At 41.6% G+C, this 25,722-nt stretch overlaps 2 protein-coding genes across 21 annotated transcripts in view; both read right to left on the bottom strand.

The window, feature by feature from the left end:
- The window catches only part of LOC309696882 (ERC protein 2), a 162,488-nt gene extending 141,961 nt beyond the window's left edge, over positions 1–20,527 (bottom strand). For 10 of the 20 annotated variants that reach the window (XR_014273688.1, XR_014273689.1, XR_014273690.1 and 7 more), the window contains exons 1-8: positions 20,085–20,527; positions 17,059–18,194; positions 13,273–13,296; positions 12,406–13,161; positions 5,649–5,723; positions 3,465–3,620; positions 2,141–2,230; positions 11–178 (exon numbers count right to left, since the gene is read on the bottom strand). Coding sequence is in view for 16 of the 20 variants with exons in the window: in XM_082518367.1 (XP_082374493.1) it covers positions 11–178; positions 2,141–2,230; positions 3,465–3,620; positions 5,649–5,723; positions 12,406–13,161; positions 13,273–13,296; positions 17,059–17,922 (2,133 nt within the window). In the remaining 4 variants the exon portion in view is untranslated. Of the gene's footprint in view, positions 1–10; positions 179–2,140; positions 2,231–3,464; positions 3,621–5,648; positions 5,724–12,405; positions 13,162–13,272; positions 13,297–17,058; positions 18,195–19,626; positions 19,926–20,084 lie in introns of those variants that run through there. The other 10 variants (XM_082518368.1, XM_082518378.1, XM_082518381.1 and 7 more) reach the window with 7 other exon arrangements.
- A 91-nt stretch (positions 20,528–20,618) lies between these two features.
- Positions 20,619–25,588, bottom strand: tlr9 (toll-like receptor 9). The gene is made up of 3 exons (XM_082518384.1): positions 25,507–25,588; positions 21,804–24,812; positions 20,619–21,708 (listed from the first exon to the last, which is right to left on the bottom strand). The coding sequence occupies exons 1-3, from the start codon at positions 25,525–25,527 to the stop codon at positions 21,502–21,504; spliced, it is 3,237 nt and encodes a 1,078-aa protein (XP_082374510.1). The 5' UTR covers positions 25,528–25,588; the 3' UTR covers positions 20,619–21,501.
- Positions 25,589–25,722: the final 134 nt, after the last annotated feature.

Genomic DNA, 25,722 nt, shown 5'->3' with positions numbered 1-25,722 from the left:
ACACACTGACCTCTGTCTGGAGTGTATTGGCGCGCTGCTCCTTGGCACTGAGCGACTCTTTTAGCACTTCGATGTGCTGCTTGCAGTCCGAGTTCTGATTGGTCAGTGTTTCTAGTTTGGTCTGCAGCGCCTGCATCTCAGACTCCTTCCTGTTCAGCTCCTGCTTCAGCTGCTCTATCTGACAATCACGCAAACACACACACAAACACACAAATAAGGGTCATCAGTGAGATATACTTGATATATACTTGTAGATAAGACATGCATTCAAAAATATGACTTTTCATTTAAACCAATGACACACCAATGATACAGATACACCAGTGTCAGACTAGTGCATATAAAAGAATCTGAATATCATGAAAAGTTTATTTTTTGTAGTTTAATTTAAACAGATCAGCTTTTCACAAAAGCCTTTTTTAGCTCACAGAAACTGAAAATCATAAATCCAGCATTTCAAAATTGTTAGAATTTGGAGTTTGATTGAATTCAAAGAGTATACATCTCATGTGTTTCTTAGCCTAGTTCAGTTCCCACAACCACAATCAAGGGGAAGGCTGGTGACTTGAGTGTTGTCCAGAGGCCTGATGACCTATGCTCTCCACAAAGAGGGTAAACCACCGAAGATCATTGCTGAAAGGCAGGCTAGGAAAGTTTTACGCTTAGCCTTAAAAGTACAGAGGGTAGTGATAGCGTAATAATGGAAATTTGACTGGAAGGTAAATGCATGGTAAGAAAAAGGACACAAACAAAGAGAAATCAGAAGATGTCAACTCAAGAACTTGGAGTGGGCTGAGGCTGCTGTCACACTTCTAATAGTGTCTTACCTGGATTGAGGTGAACTAGAACTGGACTGCTACTTTCAGATGAAAGTTAATTTTGTGTTTCATGTTATTATTGTGCTTCATCGGCCAGAAGCCAACCCCAAAATATACACGATGAAGGCTTCCATCACAGCAGCCTGGTCTTCAATAAAACCTTAGCAGTGCCACAAGCTTTTTGCCTCCATGCCAGACTGCTCTGACGCAGCAGTTTGTAGCAAATGAACCAACACTGCAGGAGATGGAATTTTGGAAGTGATTTCTTTAATTGTTGTCAGGAAATGCTTTGGGGATTTCTAATTTTCATGACTTAGAAACCAACAAATTGAGACAAAAACAATGACCTGATATCTTTCACTACACGTGTATTGACCACAGAATATATGAACATGTGCCTTTTTTAATTAAACCACAAAAAATAACTTTTTCATTATATTCAAGTTACCTGAGGTGCACTAGTGTCACTGCAAACTGAGTCTGACCTCCAGAACAAGCATATCGAATACACTATTTTAAAGGCAACAGCAGTCTTAAGCTGCTCTTTAAAATAGAAGTGAGTAATGCATACAAACTTACATCCTGTAAACTGTGTCACTGATTAATAAAAAAAGGAAATCTGAAACGTCTCTGATGCTGTGACTCAATTAGGAAAAGCAGAATGTTTTGTTATCCATTTATTGCAATATAAACACGTCAGTTGTGACATATTTTGTGGAGCGATGATGTCCTGGAATCATCATCAGCCCTATATTATCAATCCTCACTTGGAGGAGTCCCAGACCTACTGTGTGCACACACCCCAGCCAAGAGACAAACATTCACAGAGAGACGGAAACAGATTTGTTTTAAGGAAACCCATATAGAACATAACAGAAAACCACAAAGGAAATAAAATGCTCTAACACAGAGTGGTTTCTGTGCTCAGGCTTGCTATGTAGAGAATACTGTCATCTGTCTACTGCTGCCAAAAATGCACAAAGCTGAAGAGAGATTTCTCAAATTGCATGAGCAAGGTTCACTTCATAAAAGGGGGATTCTGACTGGCTCAGCGTCTGGCTGATAGACCTTCAGTCACAGAGACAGCATATGAGAAATCCAGCACTGAGATGAAACGCAGGGGAAAGGAGATCGAAATATGAGGCTATGCAATAAGAGAGATCACTGCGGTGACTGAACACTAAGAAAAACAAGTCAGGAAATGAGAAGTCAGTGCACTAATGATAAAAAGGCATTATAATTAAAATAAGGAGCAGATATTTCAAAGACTATTAAGCTATGAAGAAATAATGAGAGAGGAGCGAGACTAATGAGAGGGGTACTTCTGCTTGTTCTGTGATCCAAGGCTGTTGGGTGGGGAGGAAGGTGGGAGCTGGTCTGATGGAAGACACACATGGTGACAAGGCCTGCTCCTACAAAGACAAGAAAACAGCAAGCCACTAAAATGCAGCACAAGCTGTGTGCCCAGCCACTCTACTTCACACACTGCACTCCTCAACCACACAGCCTTGGCTTGCGAAAGGGTAAGCAAATTTACCTGCTCCAGCTCTCGCGTACCCTCTAACACGTGTTCGCATTCTCCAAAGCCATTTTTGCAGTGTTTGAGCAGATCAAAGTCCAGAGGAGAAACCAGAGAGGACAGCGATGCCGCCCTCTCTGGTTTCTCTTATCGCAGTCCCACCTCAACACCAGTCACCAACACCGCTGATAGACCCGGACCCTAAACACTACCAGCATGTAGAATGAATCGGTGCATATCCATGTGCGTGGCGACTTGCTGTGTTTCTCTGTGACTGTACGAAGAAAGACGAGCCACGGGAGAACGAGCCGGGGGCCGTCGCTGTGATGTATATCACCCCGGGTCGGTATGGGTGAAGAGAGAGCTCTTTCCTCTGTTCCTCTGCCGTTGTAAGCTCACATTCATCTGTCAGGGCCCCATTCATAAAAACATCTCTTTTATGATTGCATCAGGAACTTCCCCGATGCAATGACAAATGAGCCCTACAATGAGCACCATTAATGAACCAAATGGAGCGCAACTCATGGGCCTCAACCGTCATGAGCACTTGTCTTGATACTCAGTGAAACCTGAAACTACATTTTTAACAGGGTTTGGATACATACAGCATGCGTGTGTGCACGTTCATATATGTGCATGTCATCTGTGCGGCTTTAGACACATTTGTGCGTTGATGAATAAACCAGTATACGGCCTGGGATAAAAGATTCTTAGTCAGGAAACCGACACAGCGCATTGTTAACTGATCGTTCCTGACAGGAGGGTTGTATAATGCTTAGTGATCACACTGAAGTCCAGGGCAAATAAGCAAGTACTGCTTTTCACTACTCACAACCTGGCTTTAAATATCAAATAAGAAATACATACACATGTAGGAGTTCTTGGCACCCATGCAACATGAGAGGCTTAGTGCGAATGCAGCTAAAACACACAATACAAAATACAGATTCATGCAGTTTGCCAGTTAAGATTTTTCCACATTCATCTTGTTTCCCCATAAACAAGCAATGGCAACATGCAACATGCAACAGTTTCTGGCCTTCTGGCTATTTATACTTGAGACAAACATGCACGTCCCGGATCACGCGGCGTGGAGTCATCTCAGGTGGCATGCAAAGATATTCTACCTTAGTCTTCATGAATTTAGAATGGCTCTTGTAGACCTCCACCTGCTTGAGCTCATCCTGCCTCTCATCAGAGTGCAGCAGGCCGCTGGTCTTTAGCATCTGGACTTCATCCTCTAAGTCTCTGATGTTCCTCTCCAGGGAAGAGATCTTGGTGTCCTGCACCAGCAACAGTAGGCAGGCAAACAGTCAGCAAAGACCTGGCCAAGAATATTAAGCTGTGGGGCTAAAAGATAGATTACCTAGCGCGTGCATTAGTAGACAGTTAGCGCTCTACAGATACATTAAAAATGTGATTGATAGAATATCACTTGGTTGACATATCTCTCTACCAGCATCTGTCTGTGTAAACATATTTCTAGTATGTTTGAGTCAACATATTAATCTAAATCACACAGAGATTTCATATAAACCAAGTCAGTGCATTTACACAAATCCTCCCATATATAAATGTAATGTACAGTCCTGTGTCTGAGTAAAATGTCTGGAAAAGAAGGGGAAATATTTTGGCAGACATTGGTGTACAGCCAAGATATTATTCATCTGCAGAGCCTATGAGGGAATAAAAGGGTCTGTCATGGACAGGTCCTGAGGTTGTTTAGTTGCATAGTTTCAAACATACATTAAATGCAAAACCTTGGAAAAGAAGAGAAAGGTAATTTAATAAGTGGAAGCAGATTGCATGTTGCCATCAGCAGAAACCATAGGCAACATGTAAGCATCTGACCTCTATTACATCCTATGACATCAGCCTTGCCTAGCACATGGTGCTGCATAAAAGTGCACACAAAAGACCAAGGAGAAATGCATAAAGCATATGCATATACAAAACACACACGCACAGAAAGAGTCTATGCAAGGATGCAAACTTTCAACATGTACCCAGAAAAAGTCAAGGTAAGGCACTCAGACAGTGATGGGAGTCCTCCTGCCGCATCCAGTTCACACACATAAAACCATAGAGACAAGCACGTCTATAAAAATGTCTGATTTTGATCTGTTTCTCCTGCACAACAGAGGGGGAGGAAGCAAAATGCATATTTTAGCATATAAAACATTCATTAGAACTACATAAAAGCTGGATCTTAAAACCACTGACATAAAGTTTTATGGGACATCCAAGTTGCATTTCAACTGAATTCATGGTATTGAAAGCTAGAAACAGAAATACTGTATGAGTGTTGAGCTCACAGCAAGACCAAAAGGTGTCGACTCAGTACTGTACCTGCCAGATAACATCGGGATCAAAACAAAAAGGGGGGGTGGTCGCCTGTAATTACAAAGTGGACACATCCAACACTTAGACGAAGCAACACACACACTGAAACTAATTTGTGGACACTACATGTCACCGCTGATTACAGCAACAGCAACACAGGGTAGTTTAACAAAGCAATCACGCATTACTAACAACGCTAGAGATGACTTTCTTTTGTTCTTACTCTCCCCTACAATACGTCAAAGCCTCCTGGCAACTGTGTTTGTCTGCCCGTTTCTAATGAATTCAGTCAGATTTAATTTAGACCCTTTCTCGCCTTAAAAACACCGCGAGGCACCGTGAGCTAGCACATGTGCAGTCTGTTAATAGGCAGACAAATCACAGAGTATGTGTGAAAAATAACTGTGGTTTTGCTGTAAAGGATCCACTTTTAAAGCAAGTGTTTGCTGAATGAACAATAAATGTGTGTGCGTGGGTGTGCACATGGACACATGTGGAGGCAACTGCATTTTTTCACAGCACTGACAACTTCAAAGGGCTGCGATGAGAGTGAAAGCTTCCATATGTGACATTTGAAACAAATTGAATAAGTGCTCAACTCCGCATGTGCCAATAATGGACTTTACTTGGGCATGGCTGCCATGCAGATGCAAGGTAACTATAACATAAAGTTCTCCAGACTGTTTCTTCATGTTCATCTTTGCTATATAGAGAGATCCGCTGCTGTTACGCGCATTCTAGGTGTACTTAAAATGATGTTTTGAACATACAAATGCAAGAGCAAATAACACTGCTGAAATAAAATGGTGACATTAGCTGGATTAAAAAAAAACTGTTTCATATTTATGATAAACGGCCAAAAACTCAGACATATATGAATTTCAGATAAACCTATTGCACCAGTACACACACTCCAGCACATTATTACTTAAAACAGCTCTTGCTGTGAGAGTAACTCTTAGTCCTACCTTCATATCAATGACAGTCTGCAGAGCCCTGGTTTTGGCCGGATCGGCCTGGAGCTGGTTTCGGCGATGAAGCTCCTGGGGAGGGACCCGGTAAAAATAAGCCTGACGGCTCATCATCTTTAACACTTTCTAAGAGCGTCAGAGCTACTTCAAAAGGCACACCGATCAGTGTCACCAGTTTTATCTCTCCTACATTGTCCTTATATCATCTTTTGTTATGTAACATTACATTATCCACTTCTCTGTCTCGAATTTTGCAAAACAAAACAAAGTTCATCTATGGTCAGCTGGTGCCCGATCTGAAGCTCTCCCTTTTTCCATCTCCAGCAGCAGGTGTCTATTTTCTCTGCCCTCTCTTCTTCTGTCTTCTTTTTCTGTCTCGGTTTGCTAGCAGGTACCTGACACACTTAGCTTTAGGTCATTTGAATCTGCCTCTATCCTGCTTTCAGCCTCAATCTTTCGATTTCTTATCTCTCACTTGTTCTCTGGTTCTCTCTCGCAGATGTCTCTGGCATGCTAAAGCTCTTGCTTAGCAACACTTTCTGCCAGCACATGCGCTAAGCTTTTTATATCAATAATTAATGGTAGCTCTGACCTACAGCTATGCCTACACAAAAAGCACACAAGCTAACAGACACACACATTCCTACACATTAAAGTTACTGTTAGAAAATGGCCCCACACTTCTCTACCATCACTGAAGCTTAGCTTTAAATTGCCTCGCCACTACCCGAGCATCCACGAGTTTAACATCTCATTTCTGTGCAGGTACATGTGTCTAACAAAGATGCCATACAAAGACGTGCCTGCCTAAATTCATTGAAACACTACTTCACAAGGACATTGCTGTGAGCAGTGTTGTTTTTAAGAAATGCAGTTTTGCACCCACAGAGTCAAACATGTTTACAACACGACCGCCCAGCACAACCAGTCTGATCTTCTCGCCACCAAGCGGCTTGACCAGAGCACGGAGAGGATCAGTTTTGGTAATGAGGGAGTGGCCCTTGCTTAAAGGGGCACCTCTGTGATACTGTGCTTTCAATCCCCCACAAACATTTGATTTTAAGGAACCGCAGAGCACCACTGTCGTCTTTATAGAGAACTCAATGTATAAGATGTTTGTGCGGGACTGGAAACCGCTACAGTAAACTAATGAATGACAAAGGTGATCTATAGAGTGAATCCACACATGTATTTTAATAATAATCTAACCACAAAAAGCACATGCTCAGTGAATTCACCATTCAAAAGTTACCTCTAATATTACACTAACAGGACAGAAAATGCTTAAAACATTATAAAGTGTTTTATTTTGTTATAACTTTGCATCACTGTTCATGCATAAATGTACACACCAAAGCCTAAAACTGAGAAGACTGAATGCACTGAAACAGCTCATCATGCCATGAAGCATAACAATCATAAATAAGCAACAGGTTGTCAGTTCTGCCAGTGAGTGGAAATCACAGCAGACAAGGACCTTATCCACTTGTCCGTGTCAGTTGTGGATAAGGAGGGATTACTGCTGTCAGAGCATGCCTCCCACAGACTAGCATTCCCACTGCCACCACAGTTCAAGTCCTTATTAAAGTGACTGATTTGTCACAATGCGCATGTCTGTCTTTTTGACTGCCTGTACACTTTCTTTGGTTCCTCTGAGAAAGTGTGTCTATGAACTTGTTATCAGCAACAGTTCTGCAAACTGTTGTGTCTCTCAGTGGGGAAACGAAGCCCTGCAAGAGAGAACGTCATCAAAGACCGTCCTCTCTGCTCCACATGTGTCTGAGGGACTGAGCATATGGAATGAATAGGATCAAACGTAACACTATAGCAATAAGTGCCGGCATCCTGAGTGAAGGATACGGTCAAAAGGTTCAATTCTAGCCTCAAGGCAATGGTGTCACGTACAGCGTGCACACACCGAAACATGCACTGATAGAGACACACACACATATATGTATGTTCACTAATCGCATTCCTATCCCCTCAACATCAGTGAGAAAAAAGTCAAAAACAAAAGGAAACAGTTGCTTGCCACAAATGTGTCTGCCTATCGGCTCGGTGGATTAAAAGTTTGAAAAGATAAATGGAAAAACTGCGGCGATCAAAGACTTTTGTTGGGAAATAGTTGGAGGTTGCAAGGTGAGGAGAAGCTTTGAGGGGTGTAATCTTGTCCTGATAAACTTTTCCACTCAGACATTCTGGGAAATTAGCAGAGCATGGCAAGTAGGTGGTGCCCATGTTTTGGTGAGGAAAAGGGAAAATTGGTATACGTGTATGCATGTGAGTTTTTTGCAGTAGTCTTCGGATGGTAGCTGAGATGGGTTTCTATAGCAAAGGCTGAAAGTTTGGCTTCTCAAAAAACAAAACACACTGGGATGAACAAAAGAAATAGTGCATAGACAAACATATCCAGACAGAGAGGCAGGATAGACATCAATATTTTGCTGCTGAGCTTGGTGGCATGAGAAAGTAAGCAGAAAGGAAAAGCGGGAAAAAGATTAAAGAAAAAAGATTTGCTGACACGAATTTCCACTTCATTCCAACATGCTGGCATTGGAAAGCTAAAGAGATAAAGGCATGCCAAAAAAGCAGCAGAAGCTCTGAAGCCAGTCATGGTATATAAAAGCAGAACAACAGGGACTCCTTTTTCTCAGCAACAGAGCAGTGCGCAGCCTTAAACGATCACACCGAGCGAGATACAATAGGGGGCCGAACTTTAGAGCCCCGGCTGACCATACGGCATCTGTAGTAGGTTACGTATAAAGAATACATGCCATCTCCAAGTAAAAAACTCATTGTGAAAGTGTGAATGTGTGTGTGTTTGGACACATTTGGCAGCAGGTCAGGTCTGGGCAGGAACAGACCAGTGGTGAGGCTGTTATTATTGGGTCTGCAGGGACCTGACGGCTGGGGAGAGTCAATTAGGCCCAGATTTATGCCTCTCAGCATGTGTGTGTCTCTGTGTGTGTGTATGTGGTCCCATCACACACAACTTTGGCTCAGTTTGTGATTGTAATCGCTGCAGTGGTCAAACTCTGATAGAACACTGCCACTCTGTGGACCTTGCTGGTACTGCAAAAGTTCAGGTGGCCCACTAACACTTTTTAAAAGTGACTAAAATGTGTGGATCCAAATCATTTTTAGTCCAGATCAGTCTATGAGTGCTATGAATGGGCTGAGAAACATGTGCCAGTGTTTCTATGCTGGATTTGTGCAATTAAGGTATTCGGATCAGTGACAAAGTTGAACAGGAAACACAAGTGAGAGAACACCCCTGTGCACACAACATACATGTGACAACATACATCAGCAGGTGAAGGAGTGATGGAGTGCGCTCTCCATCCGTACACACTGCAAATCCACACATAAGCACAAACAGCTGGTTCAAGTGATTTAACATATGGCCGTCGTCTGTCCTGGATGGTATGCGGAGAAACATCCGTCAGTCCTCTGATTTTCATCATACAAACACACTTTAATGGATGTCTTCAGCTTTCCTTCGATAAAGCACAGAGTTAAGAAGGCCACTTCATTCCAGCAAAAAATAAGTAAATGAAAATGAGAGGCAAACTGAAAAAAGGGGCGTTTATGATCTCAGTTTAAAGTAAACAAGCTGAGATTTAGATTTAGATGAGGAGTAATGGGTGCGGTAATGAAAGGAAGTCGGGCTAGTTTCCTGTGGAGCTAATCAAAAAGCTGACAGCAGTGGTCCCAGATAGAGGCAACAGCTGAGCTACCGTCACCGACTCGCCTTTGCAACGTAAAGCAAAAATTACAAGATGCCTTCACAGGAAGTAGGCTACTGCTTGGATAAAACAACCTCTGAGCATTTTAATTCATCACCACCCACAAAGTGACAAATGCATTAAACTACTTAACAAATGTTTAAGGCAGTGGTGATGAACGAGCTACACTGAAAAACATATTAGAAAAATGTTGAAACTGTGAGGAGCTTAAAGGGAGCAGCTGAAAGAAGAGAAACATGATGGCAGCAACATGGTTACAAAAAAGACCAAAGCTGGAGCAGGCAAAGTTATGACATGTTACACACAACAAATATGTGGTGGAAAATTCCACATTTAGTTAAATGGCAACAGGTCGGTAACATGTTTGGATCTACAAAGAACATCCAGAACCTAAAACTGCAAAGGAACTTGGTGTTACATCATTAAAAGACTACGATAATCTGATTATCTGATTAATGGTTTTTTAAGAGGCAAACCACAAAATGTTGCTGACTGGCAGTATGTAATAGAGATCTACACAGGCTCGGGAAGTAACTGGAGACTGAAAACTGTCCTCCAGTCTGCCAAAACAAAATTTTACATTTGTTTTGGAACTAAGAGAAACGACATCCTGGCAGTTCAAAAGGCAGCGCCATGATAGTGAAAAAAAGGAGGCACAAGTCTGTCTTAGCAATTTTACCCACCGGACGTGTAACATTTGTTGTTAAAAATATTATTTCAAACTCAGGTATCCTTAATGCAGCCATTCACACCAATTCACTATCAAAATGTGCAATATACAGTGATTTTAAAGGCCTTTAGTCTGACCAGTAAGAATATACAGAAGGGGGCCTATTTACTGAATTCTTTTTTTAGCATTATGTATGTTTTGCTGCATTTTAAATTATTTTATATTTGATAAAGACGTTTGCACACTTGACCAAATAATACGAGGAGAGAGAGATTTATCTATAAGTTTGACTGTATCCCCTGTGTCCGCAAACTAGGCTTGATGATACTGTACCAATCAATTAATTAATGTTTAAGTTCCTAACATGTTTAGATGGAGATCTTAATGAGTCAATAATAGTGACACTAAACAACAGGAAAAGGTTTCCACTTTTTTACCACCACCAAATTATTTTCTTGAAGGCAAAAAAGGGAAGAAACATTTCAAAGACATCATATACACATATATACACACACACACATATATATATATATATATATATATATATATATATATATATATATATATATATATATATATATATATATATATGTGTGTGTGTGTATATATGTGTGTGTGTATATATGTGTATATGTATATATATATATATATATATATATATATATATATATATATACATATACACATATATACACACACACACACATATATATATATATATATATATATATATGTATATATATTTTGAGACCAGAAACTGGGAAACTTGGGGGGGAAACTGAGAGAACAATCACTTCTCTATTCAATCAGGGAGGTCAGGCTGTTTTCACTCATTAATCATACATTAATATTCAGACAAACACAGCATGTTTTTCTACTTTCTAAAATCTGAACTCCCTCTCTCCCTCTCTCCCTGACACATGTCCCCTCCTCCTCCTAGCATATGTTAAGCTGTCCAGTACTTAAAAATAGCACAGCACGCAGTGTGTGTGAGCAGGTACTCACCTCTTACACACACAGCATGGTTAGGTCCCACACATTACACACACACACACACACCCAAACATACACAGCAGTGGTTGCATTAGCATGGACTGAAACACCCACATTCCCCTTAAACAAAATCACCACAGTGACTAAATGGGCGGATATCCCATCAGCCACCCAGAGAGGGAGTGTTCTCACTTGAAAACACTAAGCCGATTGGCTCCAGATGTGTACGCATGCTCATTCACAGACACACGAACACGCGCGCGCACACACACACACACAATTTTGTTTTTGAGTTTGCACAGCAGACGCAGAGAGGCAGACAAACAAAGACAGAAAAACAAGAACAGAATGATACAAGCAATATCGGTAGCATGCACCGACATAAAACACACACACACACACAGAGGTAGAGAAATTAAAGGCTAAGAAGATTTAGGAGTTAAAAATAGATAAGGCAGTAGTGAGGAGCACAGAGCAGCCTAGTATTGCCCCTAATGGCAGAGAATACCGATACACCTGTGCTACACCAGCACTGGCTGCAGGGCTGCTACATAATAAAACTCTAATTGTGAAAAGAAACAACGGGCAATAGAGACGTATGAGCACCTGAAGAAGTGTTTGTTTTTCCATTGGCTAAACTCAATTTTGATTTATCTAGTTAAGTATTTATTTGAAGGCATAACAAGTCATGGGCTGCAGAATTAAAGATGAATATCAAATGCTGCAAACAGCACAGAAACTGTTGTTTGTTCAGCTACCATATGAGTATACTCAGGAGGACACACGTACACACAGATTATAAAACTGCATGGCTCAACGCAGGCTTAGAGCTCGCCGTATGTTAATCTGGCCCATTGATAAGACCTGCTGAGCTGATTCCTGCTCCCACATTTTGCTTAATACATAGAAACTGACACAAATGTATACAGATTAGGCGTGCATGCACACCTAAGTCAAGTGTGTAATCTCATCAATTACCATTAGCAACACAAATAGTTTAGCATCAGCTTTAAAGTGAAAATGTTTTTAAAACCCTATAGAACAGACAGAACAGACAATGTTTTGGTGTTGAAAATGACATGCTGTGTTAATGTTTTATGATATGCATATGATCACACAGTGGCTTAACTTGCCAAGGATTTTCATTTGGTAATGAGGGATATTTGACTCAGTGACTGTTAAATCAAAAGGTAATTCAGGAAATTCAACCGAGTACCGTGATTCAACCTGCGAGAATTCTACACTAAAGTGTAAAGTGCATAATGCTCAGCCTTCTCTTAAAATTGCTCTGACAGTGCAGATGAATGGTTCAGATGTGTATAAATATCAGCAGGAAAAAGTGTACCTCTCTCAAATGCACGTTCTCCAGCTGGGCTTCAGCCTCCTGTGCTGCCATGGTTATTATGCCTGTCCGCTGTCCCCGTCCCCAGTGTCCCTGACCTTGACCTTGGCTTTGGCCTTGAAGCATCTCTAACAGTCTCTGGATGCTCTCGTCCCGGGCGCCCAGCGTCTGCTTCTGAGAATCAATTCTCATCTCCATCTCTTCCATGGTCTTCCTCAGCAGGGATAGCTCCTTGGCCTGCCGCTCGTGCTCTGACTGCAGTTGGAAGAAGTTCTCCTCTGATGGAACCAGGGGAGGAGGTGAGGAAAAGCCGTCACACCCAGGCACCTGACAGGGACTACAAGGGTGAAGAGAACCAGAGCTGGGTACAATCCCGGGACCTTGGCTAGGACTGTAGAGAGGCTGATTTGGGCTGCTCCTCAGCCCACGCTGAAGGGTGTCAGCTGGGCTGATTCTTTGTGCGGCTACTGCAGTGTTACAGCCGTATCCAGGGCTGTGAATGATGATGTCAGCTTCCTGTTGCCTTGGATTGTAGGTGTTGGATGGGCTGGCTCTAGGGCTGCTCTTTGGTCCAGGACTCTGCAGGTTGCTGGGGCTTTGTCTGGGACTGTGGCCAGGGCTGAGTCCCCCTCTGAGGTCCTGGTCCATATGGAGCTCTCGATAGGAGTTCCCCTGCTGACGGTGCTGCTGGGAGCGACTGTTCATCTCTCTATGAGCCCTCAGCTCCTCCTGAAGCTCCTGAACTGTTAAAGGAAGCTGCTATAAAAGACAAAGTTCCCATTTATTCAATAATTAAATAAACATGAGCAAATCTGCACAACATGTGAAAACACACATATGTAAAGTATGGGACGGTATATGAAGACAGACCTTGTTTCTTCTGTTATTCCCAGGCTGCAGCAGAGAGAGATGATGTAAGACACAAAGACACATGAGAAGCCAAAAGTGAGACATGATAGGAACAAATAACCATTCGCTAGATTCATTTAGACATCTTAATTCACAAAGCTCTTGGAGACTAGTTACACACTATGACCACAAGGGGTCGGGTTTTCTCCTCAAAGCACATGGAGAACACAAAAGCTCCTTTTGTGCTACTTGCAAGTAGAGCAACAGGATTGAGAAAGAGTTTCAAGTACGAAGGAATTCCATATAGAAATAAAAAATCAACTGATGTAAACAAATTTATGAATATTGTAAAATGACCTAAAGAGAGTCCATATTTCAAATTAACAGTAAGTTTACTCCTCCCAAGTTCAAAGGTTTGTGAAGTTGTGAGTATATCATAACAGACTGCAACACAGAGACAGCAAGAAAACAAAAAGTTGTGTCTTTGTGAAGTGATTTCATCTTCTTTCTCTTCTTATCATTACTATTAACAAAAATCCTGTATTCATTTCATATAATTGTCCAAGATTTGACTTTTAGGTTGAGACCTTGAAAACCTTTAACGTTCAGCTAAAATCAATAGAACAACTGGGGGAACCTTTATAGGCTCATAAATATATTTTTTAATTCTTCACGATAAAGAATGGAAATGCATCTAAAACCTTGGCAGGGCTTAACCTGGAACTTAAAATAAATTCTGTGGGTTTAAACAAAATTTGCTGAACTTGACTCATAACCGTAAGGCTGCGGAGGTTCTCCGCTGCAATGACTAACCAATACGCCAATATATTTACCATTTTAACAACTAACCGCTAAATGTCCGTGTGTTGCTGGGGGCAACCAATTTCTTTTGACATTCCTGCTTTTGCAGCACACAAGGCAAAAGAACACAGAATATATTATGTTCGTTTGCTTTTATAGCTTCCTGGTTTTTGATTGGAAATTCAATCAGTGCTTAAAAAGACACATGAAATTGTAACTGTGCTCAAAAAAAGTATAGTCTAAATAAACACACACACACAAACAGCAACTTACAAAATTCAGACAATGATTTATCAGAAAGTTAAATTACAATCTTCTAATCAGTGTGAAGGTGTTACTTATTTTACTCAATTATTCTAAGCTCTTTTTTCCAGTCCAGAAGGTGCATGGAGCCAAGGACACGGAGTGGAGACGTAGGAGGCAGCCGAGGGTGAACACAGATAATCAATGCAACAACAAGCATTGAATATTAAGTCGGAGTGGGAGGAGAGCCCTACACACAAACACGTACACAACCAAGATACAAATACACACGTGCAACTGCGCACGCACACAAACACGCAGCCGACGCAAACATAAGCAAAACAGGCAGATGGTTAGGGGACAAAACTGGTCACTGCTGCTGAGAGAAGAGGTGACATTCCTTATGCTCTTATGCTAATAACAAAGTTCTCATGCCAGACTGAACTCTTTCCACAGTCTCTCAAAGAGCAAAAAGGAAAGAAAGAAAATATCCAGGGGAAATGAAGAAAAAAAGAGGTGGAAAGTGACAGGCTGAAAGAAGGGAGGGGAGACGGAGGCGATACGGGAGATTAGCAAGCTTAAGAATAACATCTTCCCTGTGATACAGCTGCTTTTTTCTCTAAAAGCAGGGTTTTTTAAAAGAAGTCTTTTTCAGATTTTACATGTTATATTTTATGTGGGCTGTGAGCCTTATGAGTTATAGTAAAGGTCAAGAGGGAGAGACAAAAAAGAGGAATTTCACAACTAGTCAGGACTGAAAACTGTGATGAGGTAAAGCTTAACTAGGTGTGTGCATCAGTAGCTGCTCGGGGACAGCGCAAGTAAGAGTAAGACAGAACAAGGCGACAGGTTTTTTAAAGTTATTATTGCGCTCACGAGAAAAATACTGTACAAATTAAAAATCAGGGCGTGATCAAGCCCAAAGGTTTGCTCCAGCAAACAGCTAATGAGCATTTTCTTTATATTAACTTCTACGAGCTTCACTTGAGGGCAGGGTGCTGCAGCGTGACTTGTGCAAATAACACAGTCTGCTTTATTTTATAAAGTTTGCTGCTTTCGAAATGAGAAGAATGTGTGTATGCGTGTGTAGGTGTGCGTGTATGTGTCACAGTGTCCTCACACTCTGTGACAATGTGCGATGAAAAAAGCTATAAATATGAATGCAGAGGTGGCTCCTTGGTTACAAGAAGGAGGAGTCAGATGGGAGACTTGGAAGATATGATCAAGGTTTTTGCATGCTTGGTTCAAAGAACAATACAAAAATCTGGGAGTGGAGTTGCTACAGCGATTTCTTAGCGTGAGAGACTCTAGATGAGTTTCATGTTGTATACAACGACTTTTAAGGTGTTTCCATCAGAAAAACAGACACGTGAAGGGAAAAAAAGCTTAAAAAGCAAATGGAGATACTGTCAGGATGAAAAACACAAAGAATTCAGATGAAGGGATAATAGATACGATCCAGTAGCTGTTCAGTGAGGCAGACAAATGGATAATGCCTCGAACTGAATGGACCACACTCCAGGGACAGGTGACACAGGACAGGACTAGTCACTGTCTCTTCAGGAGTAGATGTGAGGGTTTTTAGAAACTTGGAGTGGATGCCACTAGTGCACGTTCCCATGGTAACACAGGGAGCCTCGCAAACATCATTATAAATGAACCGCACAGACGCCTTTCAGTGCAACCTTGAAGTCAGAAACAAAAGGTATGAAGTGAAGTGAGGGGCATGATATGCAGAGGAAATGGGTGGGTCAGCACAAAGAGCCTGAATGGAGTGTGCGAGCAGACACTCCATTCAGGCTTTTTTAAAGAGTGTCATTTTAAAGAACTAAGACCTCAGTAAAATCAAAAATGCAGCATTTACTGTAACAGATATTTGCAGGCTTCTGTTGACTGACTTTTTAATGCTTTTTAATGCCAATGTCTGAACAGTTTGTAACTTCATTTCAAACATACAACCTTACCAGACTTTCTGAGTCACCTCTGTCAGCGAGATTTTGGACCACTGTAACATAGCTAGTAATTAATCCATGTTAGCAGGTCAGCCAGTGTTAAATGATTACCTAATAAGAAAGCTCGAGTAACCTTGGCCAAAAGAGGATGTGACTGAGGCATGGCATTTAATTCATGGGACCCCTGTCTGGTTTTGTGGCTTAAATAAGGTCATGCTACAAACTTAGCATTACAGATTCATGCAGTTAAGTTAAAGCTAGCTGGCTAACCTGTGCTTGTCACCCTGCTAACGTTACAGCTAAATGACCTGACAAAGGGTCAAATCTGACCTGGCCTGACATTTAGCGATCCAGCCCACTTAGGATTTGAGTTTGACACCCCTGCATTACAGCTAACAAATTATAAAATGCTAGTTTCCTATCTTGCCAAATGACTTCAGCAGCTAATATGACCCAAGCTTATATAATATGCTAAACAGTGTTGAATTTAGCCAATACTGAATCATGTAACAGTACAAACCAAAGATTTAAGTAAAAATTGCTTTCTGCAGTACGAGCTGTGGGCGATGGAAGGCAGGGGCAATTAGCCAACACGTCAGTGTAGACCTGCGTCATGTATGTCTCATTGCTGATTTGGCAAGTGCTAACACTAGCCACAAGCAAGACTGACAGACGTTCACCATCAATAACAGCAACAGTTTTATGGGTGTTACACTGAGAACCTTAAATGTGAAGTAATAGTATCGCAGTGTTGTGTTTAGTGGAGAAAATGTCTGTTTTATTTATGCAGCTATTTTTGAAACAAGCTCACCTGCAAATCTTCTTGGTTTGTCCTGTGCTGGTCTTTCACAATGGAGCTCCTCGCTCCCTCCTCTCGCCTCACGCCCTTTTCTCTCTTTACATCTGGGCTCCAAAAGTTGACGCTGTTCATGCTGGGGCCTGTCCTTCCATCCCTACCTCCTTCCAGTTCTCTTCGCAGGTTGTTGTTCTCTCTCTGCAGATCCCTCAGCTGAGAATGGAGATCAAATGTGGAAACCTCTCCACGTCCAGTCGAATTCATTATCTGTGTGAGTCTTCCAGACTGCCGCCGTAAACTAGAAGTCCCTCCAGAAAGAAAACTCTGGTCTCCACAAGGATCTGACAAGTGATGCATCCCAGAAGATGTGATGTTTGGGCTGCTTCCGGTAGCTGTCGTCCGGCCAGTGTAGGAGGAGCGGCTGGTACTTCTACCTAGTGTCATGGTGCCTTTGGGGTACCCACCAGAGGGTTCCAAGGACTCCCGCTCACTGGGATACATAGTACCTGATGTGGCATATGCAGCACTCAAAGACTGAATATTCTCCATAGACAAGGTTTTACCCCCTGGTGCTGTCGCTGAACCACGCGTTGACCCTTTGCCTGCTTCTGGCTCAGCTTTGATTTTTGAACCTGGCCTTGACACTGACCCTTGTCCCCCAGTCAGTTTAGATGGTGTTGCAGGCACACCTCCTGACACAGAGCCTGGTTCTAACCCTGAACGGGCCCCTGGTGCTGAGCTTACAGCCTGTTTGCCTTTCCCGTGTTTAGGGGACCTTGAGAAACGTGAATGAGATGAGTTGCCATCGGTGTGCCCACTACCTTTTGCAGCAGCAGAAAGCTTGCTCTGTGTGGGCTTGGCTCTAATATTTAAAGGCATCTTCTTTTTTTTTTACATGGCAAAATACAACATCTGAAAAGAAACTGTTAAAGCTGAGAATATGCTCATGTCCTTTGTGGATAACAGAGTAAGTAAAGGCCACGTACTGGCCTCTCAGTTTTCACCTGTCCATGACTGATTGTTTAGGGCTTGAGGCTGACTTTTATTTAGTCCTATTTGAGGAAAGCAGCAGTCACTGTTGGCAGCAGGTCTCCCAGACACACAGGTCAGTGGTCTTGTAATTTCAGCTACAGTGCAGGACATCATGGATTCTAAAAAGGTGAAAGTGAGACAAATCATTTAAAACCAATTTGATTTGGCAGTTAAAGGTTGCATCAACACAAGCAGCTGTACAACCTAAATAAAATTACACCAATGATTTAAATCAAGAACTACCTAATCAACACCAAGCATTAGAAGCAACACCTATATAACAAACAATACTGTCAACTGTACTTCTGGTCACAGCCAGGCTGATGTAATTCATGGTTTGTGGTAATTATTTAATGAACATTTTAAAGAAATTAAACATTTAATTCCCCAGAGAACCTTTTACACAAAGGTACAGGATTAGTGTGCTTCTTCAGGAAAAGAGTTCGGACCAAAGTGCTTTACAACTTGACTTACAATTGCTAAAGTACTCCCTAATCCTCGCTCTTCCTTATTAGGGGAGAGTGACAATGTGAGGACAGGAAAGAAATGTCTCTAAGCAGACTGCACATTAGTGGTGCAGTATACTACAGGCTACTTCTACACTCTCGCTCATTATATTTAGAAAACCTCCCACAGTCTCAGTCACCGCAGTAGATGGTGAAAGGATATTAAAAAAAAAGGAAGATGGACCAGTATGACCATTTCAGCACCATGGACAGCACTAACTCTAGTTATTGCAAAGTGCTGGGATTCTAACCTGCAGGGAAAACAAAATTGTGTAATCTGCAGTGAACATAGGAAATTGCAACAATTTTTACCAACTGTCCCTCAGGTGCAATTGCAAATTTGTCATTATGCTTTGCTAGGCTGTCAACATACCTGTACCTTAGGCTCCAGCTAAAACTGGAGAGAAATAGACACCGTAGTACATGTTAAGACTATATCCATATCAAAGTAAGTGCACCCCAGCATCATCCTAGTCCACAATGGGGGCCTGTCTGCAAATCTGCAGAGGCAAATCCACATCATAATCCCTCCTCTAATCCATGAGGATTGGGTGCTGGGACTCACTACACAGGATTCAACTGAGCGATTGGCTAAGTGTTCTTGTCAGTCATAACATAGCTGTCAATCCCTTATCCACTGTGGAGACAATGAAGTTAGCGTCATGAACCTTCAGTGGTACCCATTTGTGTGTACTTCTGGTATATCAGTGGAGGAATGTGGCCAATAATTAGTAAATATTGTTATTCTATTAATTAGATATTATAATAAAATTACAAACAGGCTCTAAACAATTCTAAATTCTACTCAAGGTAGCTTGGTAAGCTACTATTATAAGCTTTGCCCTTTTGCATTATTCGCATTAAGATGGAGGTATCACAAGTCACTGGTCCATATTCATGGAGACGCGCCAAGTTTACGCCGCTGCACGCTCCCACGTCAAACCATAGCGGCAGAATGAGAAAGGACAGATGAAGGAAGAGCGGAATTCTGAAATAAAGTAGACAACGCCTCACTTCATTTCGGTCCACAAGCCGCTGCACTTACTTCTCAGTTTGCAGCCAGCTGTTGCTGCGAAGAGAAAAGTCGAATCACCGCCCAAACTGCAACGGCATAGATCGGTTGTTCCGGATGATAATTTACAGTCCTTTGGAAGGCTTTTCCTGGAGCTCAACATCCTGCCACCTCAATGGAAAAACTACCGAGCAGACCTAACCGTATTCCATGCGTGGCACGAGTAAAACTGTCGCTGTGCATGTGATTGGGCAGCCTCGACAGAGACGGAGCATAATTCTACTATGACCACCGCATGACGGATTAGTTTCTTGCTCGTATGCACACGGCTACATGAGTTCGGATTCGTACCTTACATAATAATTAATCTGCCGCTAAAACTAAAAGCACACAGTTTAATTTGTTGAAATAATGTTTTCATGTTGGAATTATTTATTTTTTAATAATTCCACAAAGTCCAGGTGCGCACCCAAATGTTTGCCCGAGCTTACCGTACAGGTACCTCTCCATCACTGTAAAGTCCCATCAGTACCCTGTCCGACCTCGGCGCAGGCTCCATGATCTCAGCAGCTCAGCTCATGACCTGTACTGCCATCGGGTCCGCGTGGGCGCGCTCTCCCAGCTGGCGCGTGCGCGACGAAGAGCCGTGGTGGGGCAGCGCGAAGAGCCATGATTGGGTGGTTTCCTGTTTTTCATATACCTATGAATCATGAATTGGGAATGGTACTTGGAAGGTATTACGCAAAGCCAAAGCTCTGAAATTCCCTTTACTACACAGCAGCTGGAACTTAATATTGTTGGGTTTTTTAAACAAAAGAGCCCACACAGACAAAAGTGGGTTTGCTTGAAGTAGATGTAGAGACATAATTTAAGATCACACCATGTGATTGGGTAAAACCGGGCTATTCTGGAATACAAATGTGGTGACTTGTGACAGTGCAGTTAGGAGCTCTCTGAAGTGTATCGGGGAAGTGCAGCTGTTCGGCACGATCCTATTTTGCATTCAACAGACCATAAACCAGAAATTACAGTGAGTAACTATAACTGTATTTGGTCCTGGTTCGGTCTCAGAAAAGAGATCCCGCCAAGCTAGAGTACAGAGACGATGAAAACATGACATGATTTTGTTTTCTCATTAAACAAACAGAAAAAATAGATCATTTAAGTAGGTGATAATGAAGTCCTTAGTGATCTGTAACCTGCAACAAGTGCTGGTTTCATTTCCTCCCTTAACTTAACGGAAGAGAAGTAAAATTCTGTAGACGGCGGAGTGCTCAGTGTTGCTGGTATTTATGAAATCAAGCCACTCAAGGGAAATCAAGTCAAGCTCTCTTATATCGTTGCTTTAGTTAATGTTGCAACCCAAACGTGAATGTGCTCTGAAGACAAATATTATATTTGATAAGCAGTACACCAAAGTGTGTGCATTCACGCAAGCCTATAGCAGATATGCCATGGGAAGTAATGAATGACTTTAAGCGTGTGGAGCAAAGTACATATAATAAAATGGGTAAATTACAGGTTAAGATGCTAAATAAACGCAATCAAAAGTTCTTCCCTCTGACAAAATATAACGGAAAGGAAAGCTGATATTATTTTCTGCAAATACAAATACAGGTGTTGTAAACCACTGGATTCGGCAAAGGAAAATAAAACAAATCAAGAAAATATAAGCTAATACATCCAAATGATCATAATAACAATAACAACAAATGACGTCCCAGAGAAACCAACAGAGGAATAAGAACAATATGTATAACATATATATGGAAGAGTTAATAAAATTATAACACCAACCAAATGTATGTGACAGCATGTTAATGGAAGGTCAAGTTTGTTAATATTTAGCAATATGAAGGAGGAAGATCTTTGAAATCATGATTGTCTCTGCTAGCATGTAAAAGTAGGTTATATAAAACTTTCACTCATGTTGTTGTCATAAAATTTGAGGTTATCTGATGACAACGCCATTCTCATTTGATTCCAGAAAAGGGGTTGAGCACATGGGTGATGCGGCCATGACAACACAGACTTTCTGCACAATCGTTTTCTCAGCTGAAGGTACTTCAGTTTGGGAAAAATCTTATCCATCAGAACCAGCACAGCTACGTCCACCTTTTCGAGACAGAATTAGGGATAATTTTAGGATTGTGGGTTAAGTTACAGCCACAAAATTTGTGAAAATATACAGGCTGATTTTACGACTTTACCTTCTCATCCAGAAGCCTCTGTTGAACCATGAAGAAGGCCTGGCGGATCACACCATTCACATTTCCGTTAACACCTCTGGACAGCACAAAAATGGTTTTCACACTCCTGTATACTGCATTATGAAGATTCTCTATACATGACAGCCCAGGAATCCAGTCCCTTTCTTCTAAGCATAGACAAAACCTCCTGTGACCAGAGTTCTCCAGATTGACAGTTAACTCGTTGTAAACCCAGTCCCTCACAGCCTGGTTACTGGTGTCAAACACCACAAAGGCATCATATTGATAATGCGAATCGGTCCCAGCTATCTGGGAGTAGCCTTTGTGTCCAGCCCAGAGCACTTGCAGGCAATACCACATATCCCAGCCGTAGAGGTGCTTCAGTAAAGGAAGAACAGTAAACACCAGAGTCATAAATGAACAGGCAACAAAGGCTACACTACCATATATGTCCTGGCAAGAACGCTGGTCCATGGACAGTATGCTCTCACCCTGCTGAGACTCTGGGAATTCACACCGTACATCTGTGGTCAGATAAGGAATGTGTACCGGTGTAGTACTCAAGAAGTCAGCAAGCCAGGAGGTATTGCAGTCACATTTGAAGGGGTTGGCATGCAGGGTGAGATTCTCAAGGCGAGTGCCATTTTTAAAGAGGACAGGAAGATGCTCCCGGTTCAACTCTTTGATCTGATTGTGACTGAGATACAAATGTTTTAGGGACTTTGCGTTATTAAAGAAATCTTCAGGAATATAACTGAGCCGATTGTGACTGAGGTCCAGGAAGGTAAAATTGACTCCAAATATTACTGCATAATTTGGCAGTTTGTAAAGGAAGTTGTGATTCAGGTTCAGGTAATGTAAACTGGTAAGTGCAGAGATGTTTAGCCATGGGAAATAGTTTAGAGAATTGCTGCTGACGATGAGAGCCCTAAGGCTACTTGGGAGGTTACTCAGCACTTCAGATGAGAGCGATTTTAAATGGTTGTTGGAGATGTCCAGGTAGGTTAGATTTGTCAGGTTCTGGAAGAAATTAGTGTACTTGTTGTTGTCAGAGTCCCACATGATGTTCAGGTGATTTCCAGAGAAGTCAAAGTACTTCAAAGAATTGCAGATCAGCCTTTGGTTGATTCGCATCCCAATAGCATTGTTTGCCAGACTTAGAGCTTCCAATTGATTCAAATTTTCAAGGAACTCAAAACGATGGCCCATGCCCCTCATATTGAAATGAAAGTCATTGTTACTGATATCTAATATCTTCAGAGATGAATTAAGTTCCCTGAAAGCATCGTTATAATAAAGATCAAGCCTATTGTAAGACAAATTAAGAAACTCTAAATGTGTCATACCTTCAAACACCCCACCTCTCAGTGCCTGGTTCATGTAATTGAAGGAAAGGTCTAAACAAACGGCATTCTCCATGCCTGAAACCACATGTTTGTTAAGGTACACGATATCATTCTGAGACAGGTCAAATGTCAGCTTATTTTTGCAATGAAAATTTCTCAAGTCCCACAGTGATGTAATTACTGGAAATCTTTTGTCCAGAACATCTGCTCGGTGCTGGAAGCCCAATAGTGTTGGGATATTTGTCACACTGTCTTCTAACATTTCCAAAGCATTTAATGGGTCTGTTTCCCATACACTGTTTCTAGATGTGACGTCTCTATCCATTAGAGTGAGAGGTTGATTATGAAGAGAGCCTGCATACAGGTTTACATCCACAGTCCCAGGTCGTGAAATTGAGCTGCACTCAAGGAAATTAAGCATGTTCTGGGAGAGGTCAACAGAAGTTAGAGAGGGTAACTGTTTGACAAATGTCATATTAAAAGTGTTAATGAAATTCATTCTCAGCTCTATAACTCTTAGACTTTTTAACTTGGAGAGGACTTCAACGCTTTCACCAGAAAATTTTAGGAAAAAGTTGCCACTCAGAAGAAGATATTGCAGATCAGACATGTTGTTAAAATATGGGGAAAGATTAAGTTCTGGAAAAGTCTTCAGTGGTTCATAGTTATAGATAAGGCTCAGCCACTTGACCCCTGTTAGCTCTTTAAAGAAGGTCCCATTTTGCATAGCATGTGCCAGGAGGTTGTCAGAGAGGTCCAATATTTTCAGTTTCTTCAATGGTCTGAAAAGGTCCTTTGGAAATGTTTTCAGAGAGTTTCCCCTCAAACTTAGGATGGTAATGGAGCTGTTTTCAGAATAAAAGGAGTTTGAATGTAGCTTTAGAGACTGATTATGTGGGCATGGAAAGCAGGGCCTTGCAGCATGGTCACAACGTTGGCAATTCCACTCCAAATTTAAGTCCTCCAGGGCAGTCATTTTGAAAAATGCTTTTTCTAAGACTTCTGTGATTGTATTCTCTCTTAAATCCAGACTCTCCAGTGAGAGTGGCAGTCCTTTAGGGATAGCTGTCAAATTATTATACCCTAATGTGAGGTTTTTCAGTTTGGGGAGCTCTTGGAAAACCTTTTCACTGATGTAAAAGGACTGGTTGCACGGGTTTGCATAAAAGCAGTTCTTGCTGAGGAAGAGCTTTTCGAGATGTGGAGTGTTTAGAGGGTAGATAATGTTGAAGATCTGGTTGTTCTCTAGATGAAGAACTTCCAGGCTCGCTGGTAACCATGGTATGTAGGCAAGACTGTTTCCTGACAAATCCAGATGTTTCAGTGTTAGTAGGGGCTTGAAAGCATACCTGGAGATTTTCACTCTGCAAGACCTGTCTTCCAGAGCTCTCGGACTGCCCGGCTGACAGTTGCCCGATAACTTTAGAGTATGCAGATTTGGGACACCTGTGAAAGCATGCGGCCATACTCGGTTTATCTTAGTCCGGCTTAAATCTATGTAAGCTACAGATGTAGCCTTAATGAAGGGGACGTGCTTGAGTGGTCTGTCACTGCAGTCAACTTTAGTTTCATTCAGATTGGTGTCACATGGTAAAAATTTTGTATTTATGGTCTTCACCAGTGGAAAAAGCTGGCTTAGGATGAGGATATTTTTTACCAGAGCCTGAAAAAAAGTCAACAAAATTAAATTCAGTTGCTTACAACAAGTTTGAGGATACCATATAATATACATAATAAAATATTAACACCACCTGCATCCTACAGTACAGTGCAAAAGTCTTGGACAACCCCTCATTTCTTTACATTTTGCTTCCAAGGACAATGAAATAACAGATTCATAACTGACAACTTAACAAAGAACCAATTTCATGGCAAAGAAAACGCGTATAAAATAGTATTTTTGCATCAACGAGGTGATTCTCTGAGAGCCATTAAGTAAAAAAACTGACCTATCCCTGTGTGTCCTTAAAACATTTAAAGGAACTGGACAAAAGAAGAAGTGGTACAGTGTCTGAAAGTCATACCCTTTAGAAATATGGGGGTGTCAAGTAGCCATTCTTTAGTTAGGAAAGCAGGGAGAAAAGGCTGAGGTATGCCAGATCACACAAGAACTGGGCTAAAAATCACTGAAATGACAAGAAAGCTTGTCTAAGAGAGTTCAGAGTGAGAGAAAAAAGATTGACTCGTACAAGCGCGCTTTTAAAAAATAAGAGGTGGCTCAAGACTTACACACAGTACCGTAAATCTAATAGAGCCTTATCAGGTGGTTTACATGTACGTAAATGTTTACACTGCGAGTTCAGACTTCCTAAAATGAAATATGACTTTCAAACAGAATATAATGAAAAGTCACTTACCACAGCGCGTGAAGTATGCATCGTGCTCGTAAGAGCACAGGTTATAAGAGGATGACTGTGCTCACACAAGAAGCAGTTTTCATTATGCAGAAGTGAAAGCAGGTGGTCAGGTATAAAGCAGTCTGATGCAAACCATGTGACCTCTTAAACTGACAAGGGAGATAACCCCCCCCCCAAAAAAAAAAACTTCACAAAAGAATATTTGTCCCATGAGAA

This window comes from Aulonocara stuartgranti (genome assembly GCF_965226115.1).
Source record: "Aulonocara stuartgranti genome assembly, chromosome: 20".
In the NCBI taxonomy this organism is placed as follows: Eukaryota; Metazoa; Chordata; class Actinopteri; order Cichliformes; family Cichlidae; genus Aulonocara; species Aulonocara stuartgranti.
The sequence above is the reverse complement of the archived record's forward strand: the minus strand, read 5'-3'. Positions and strand labels throughout refer to the sequence as shown.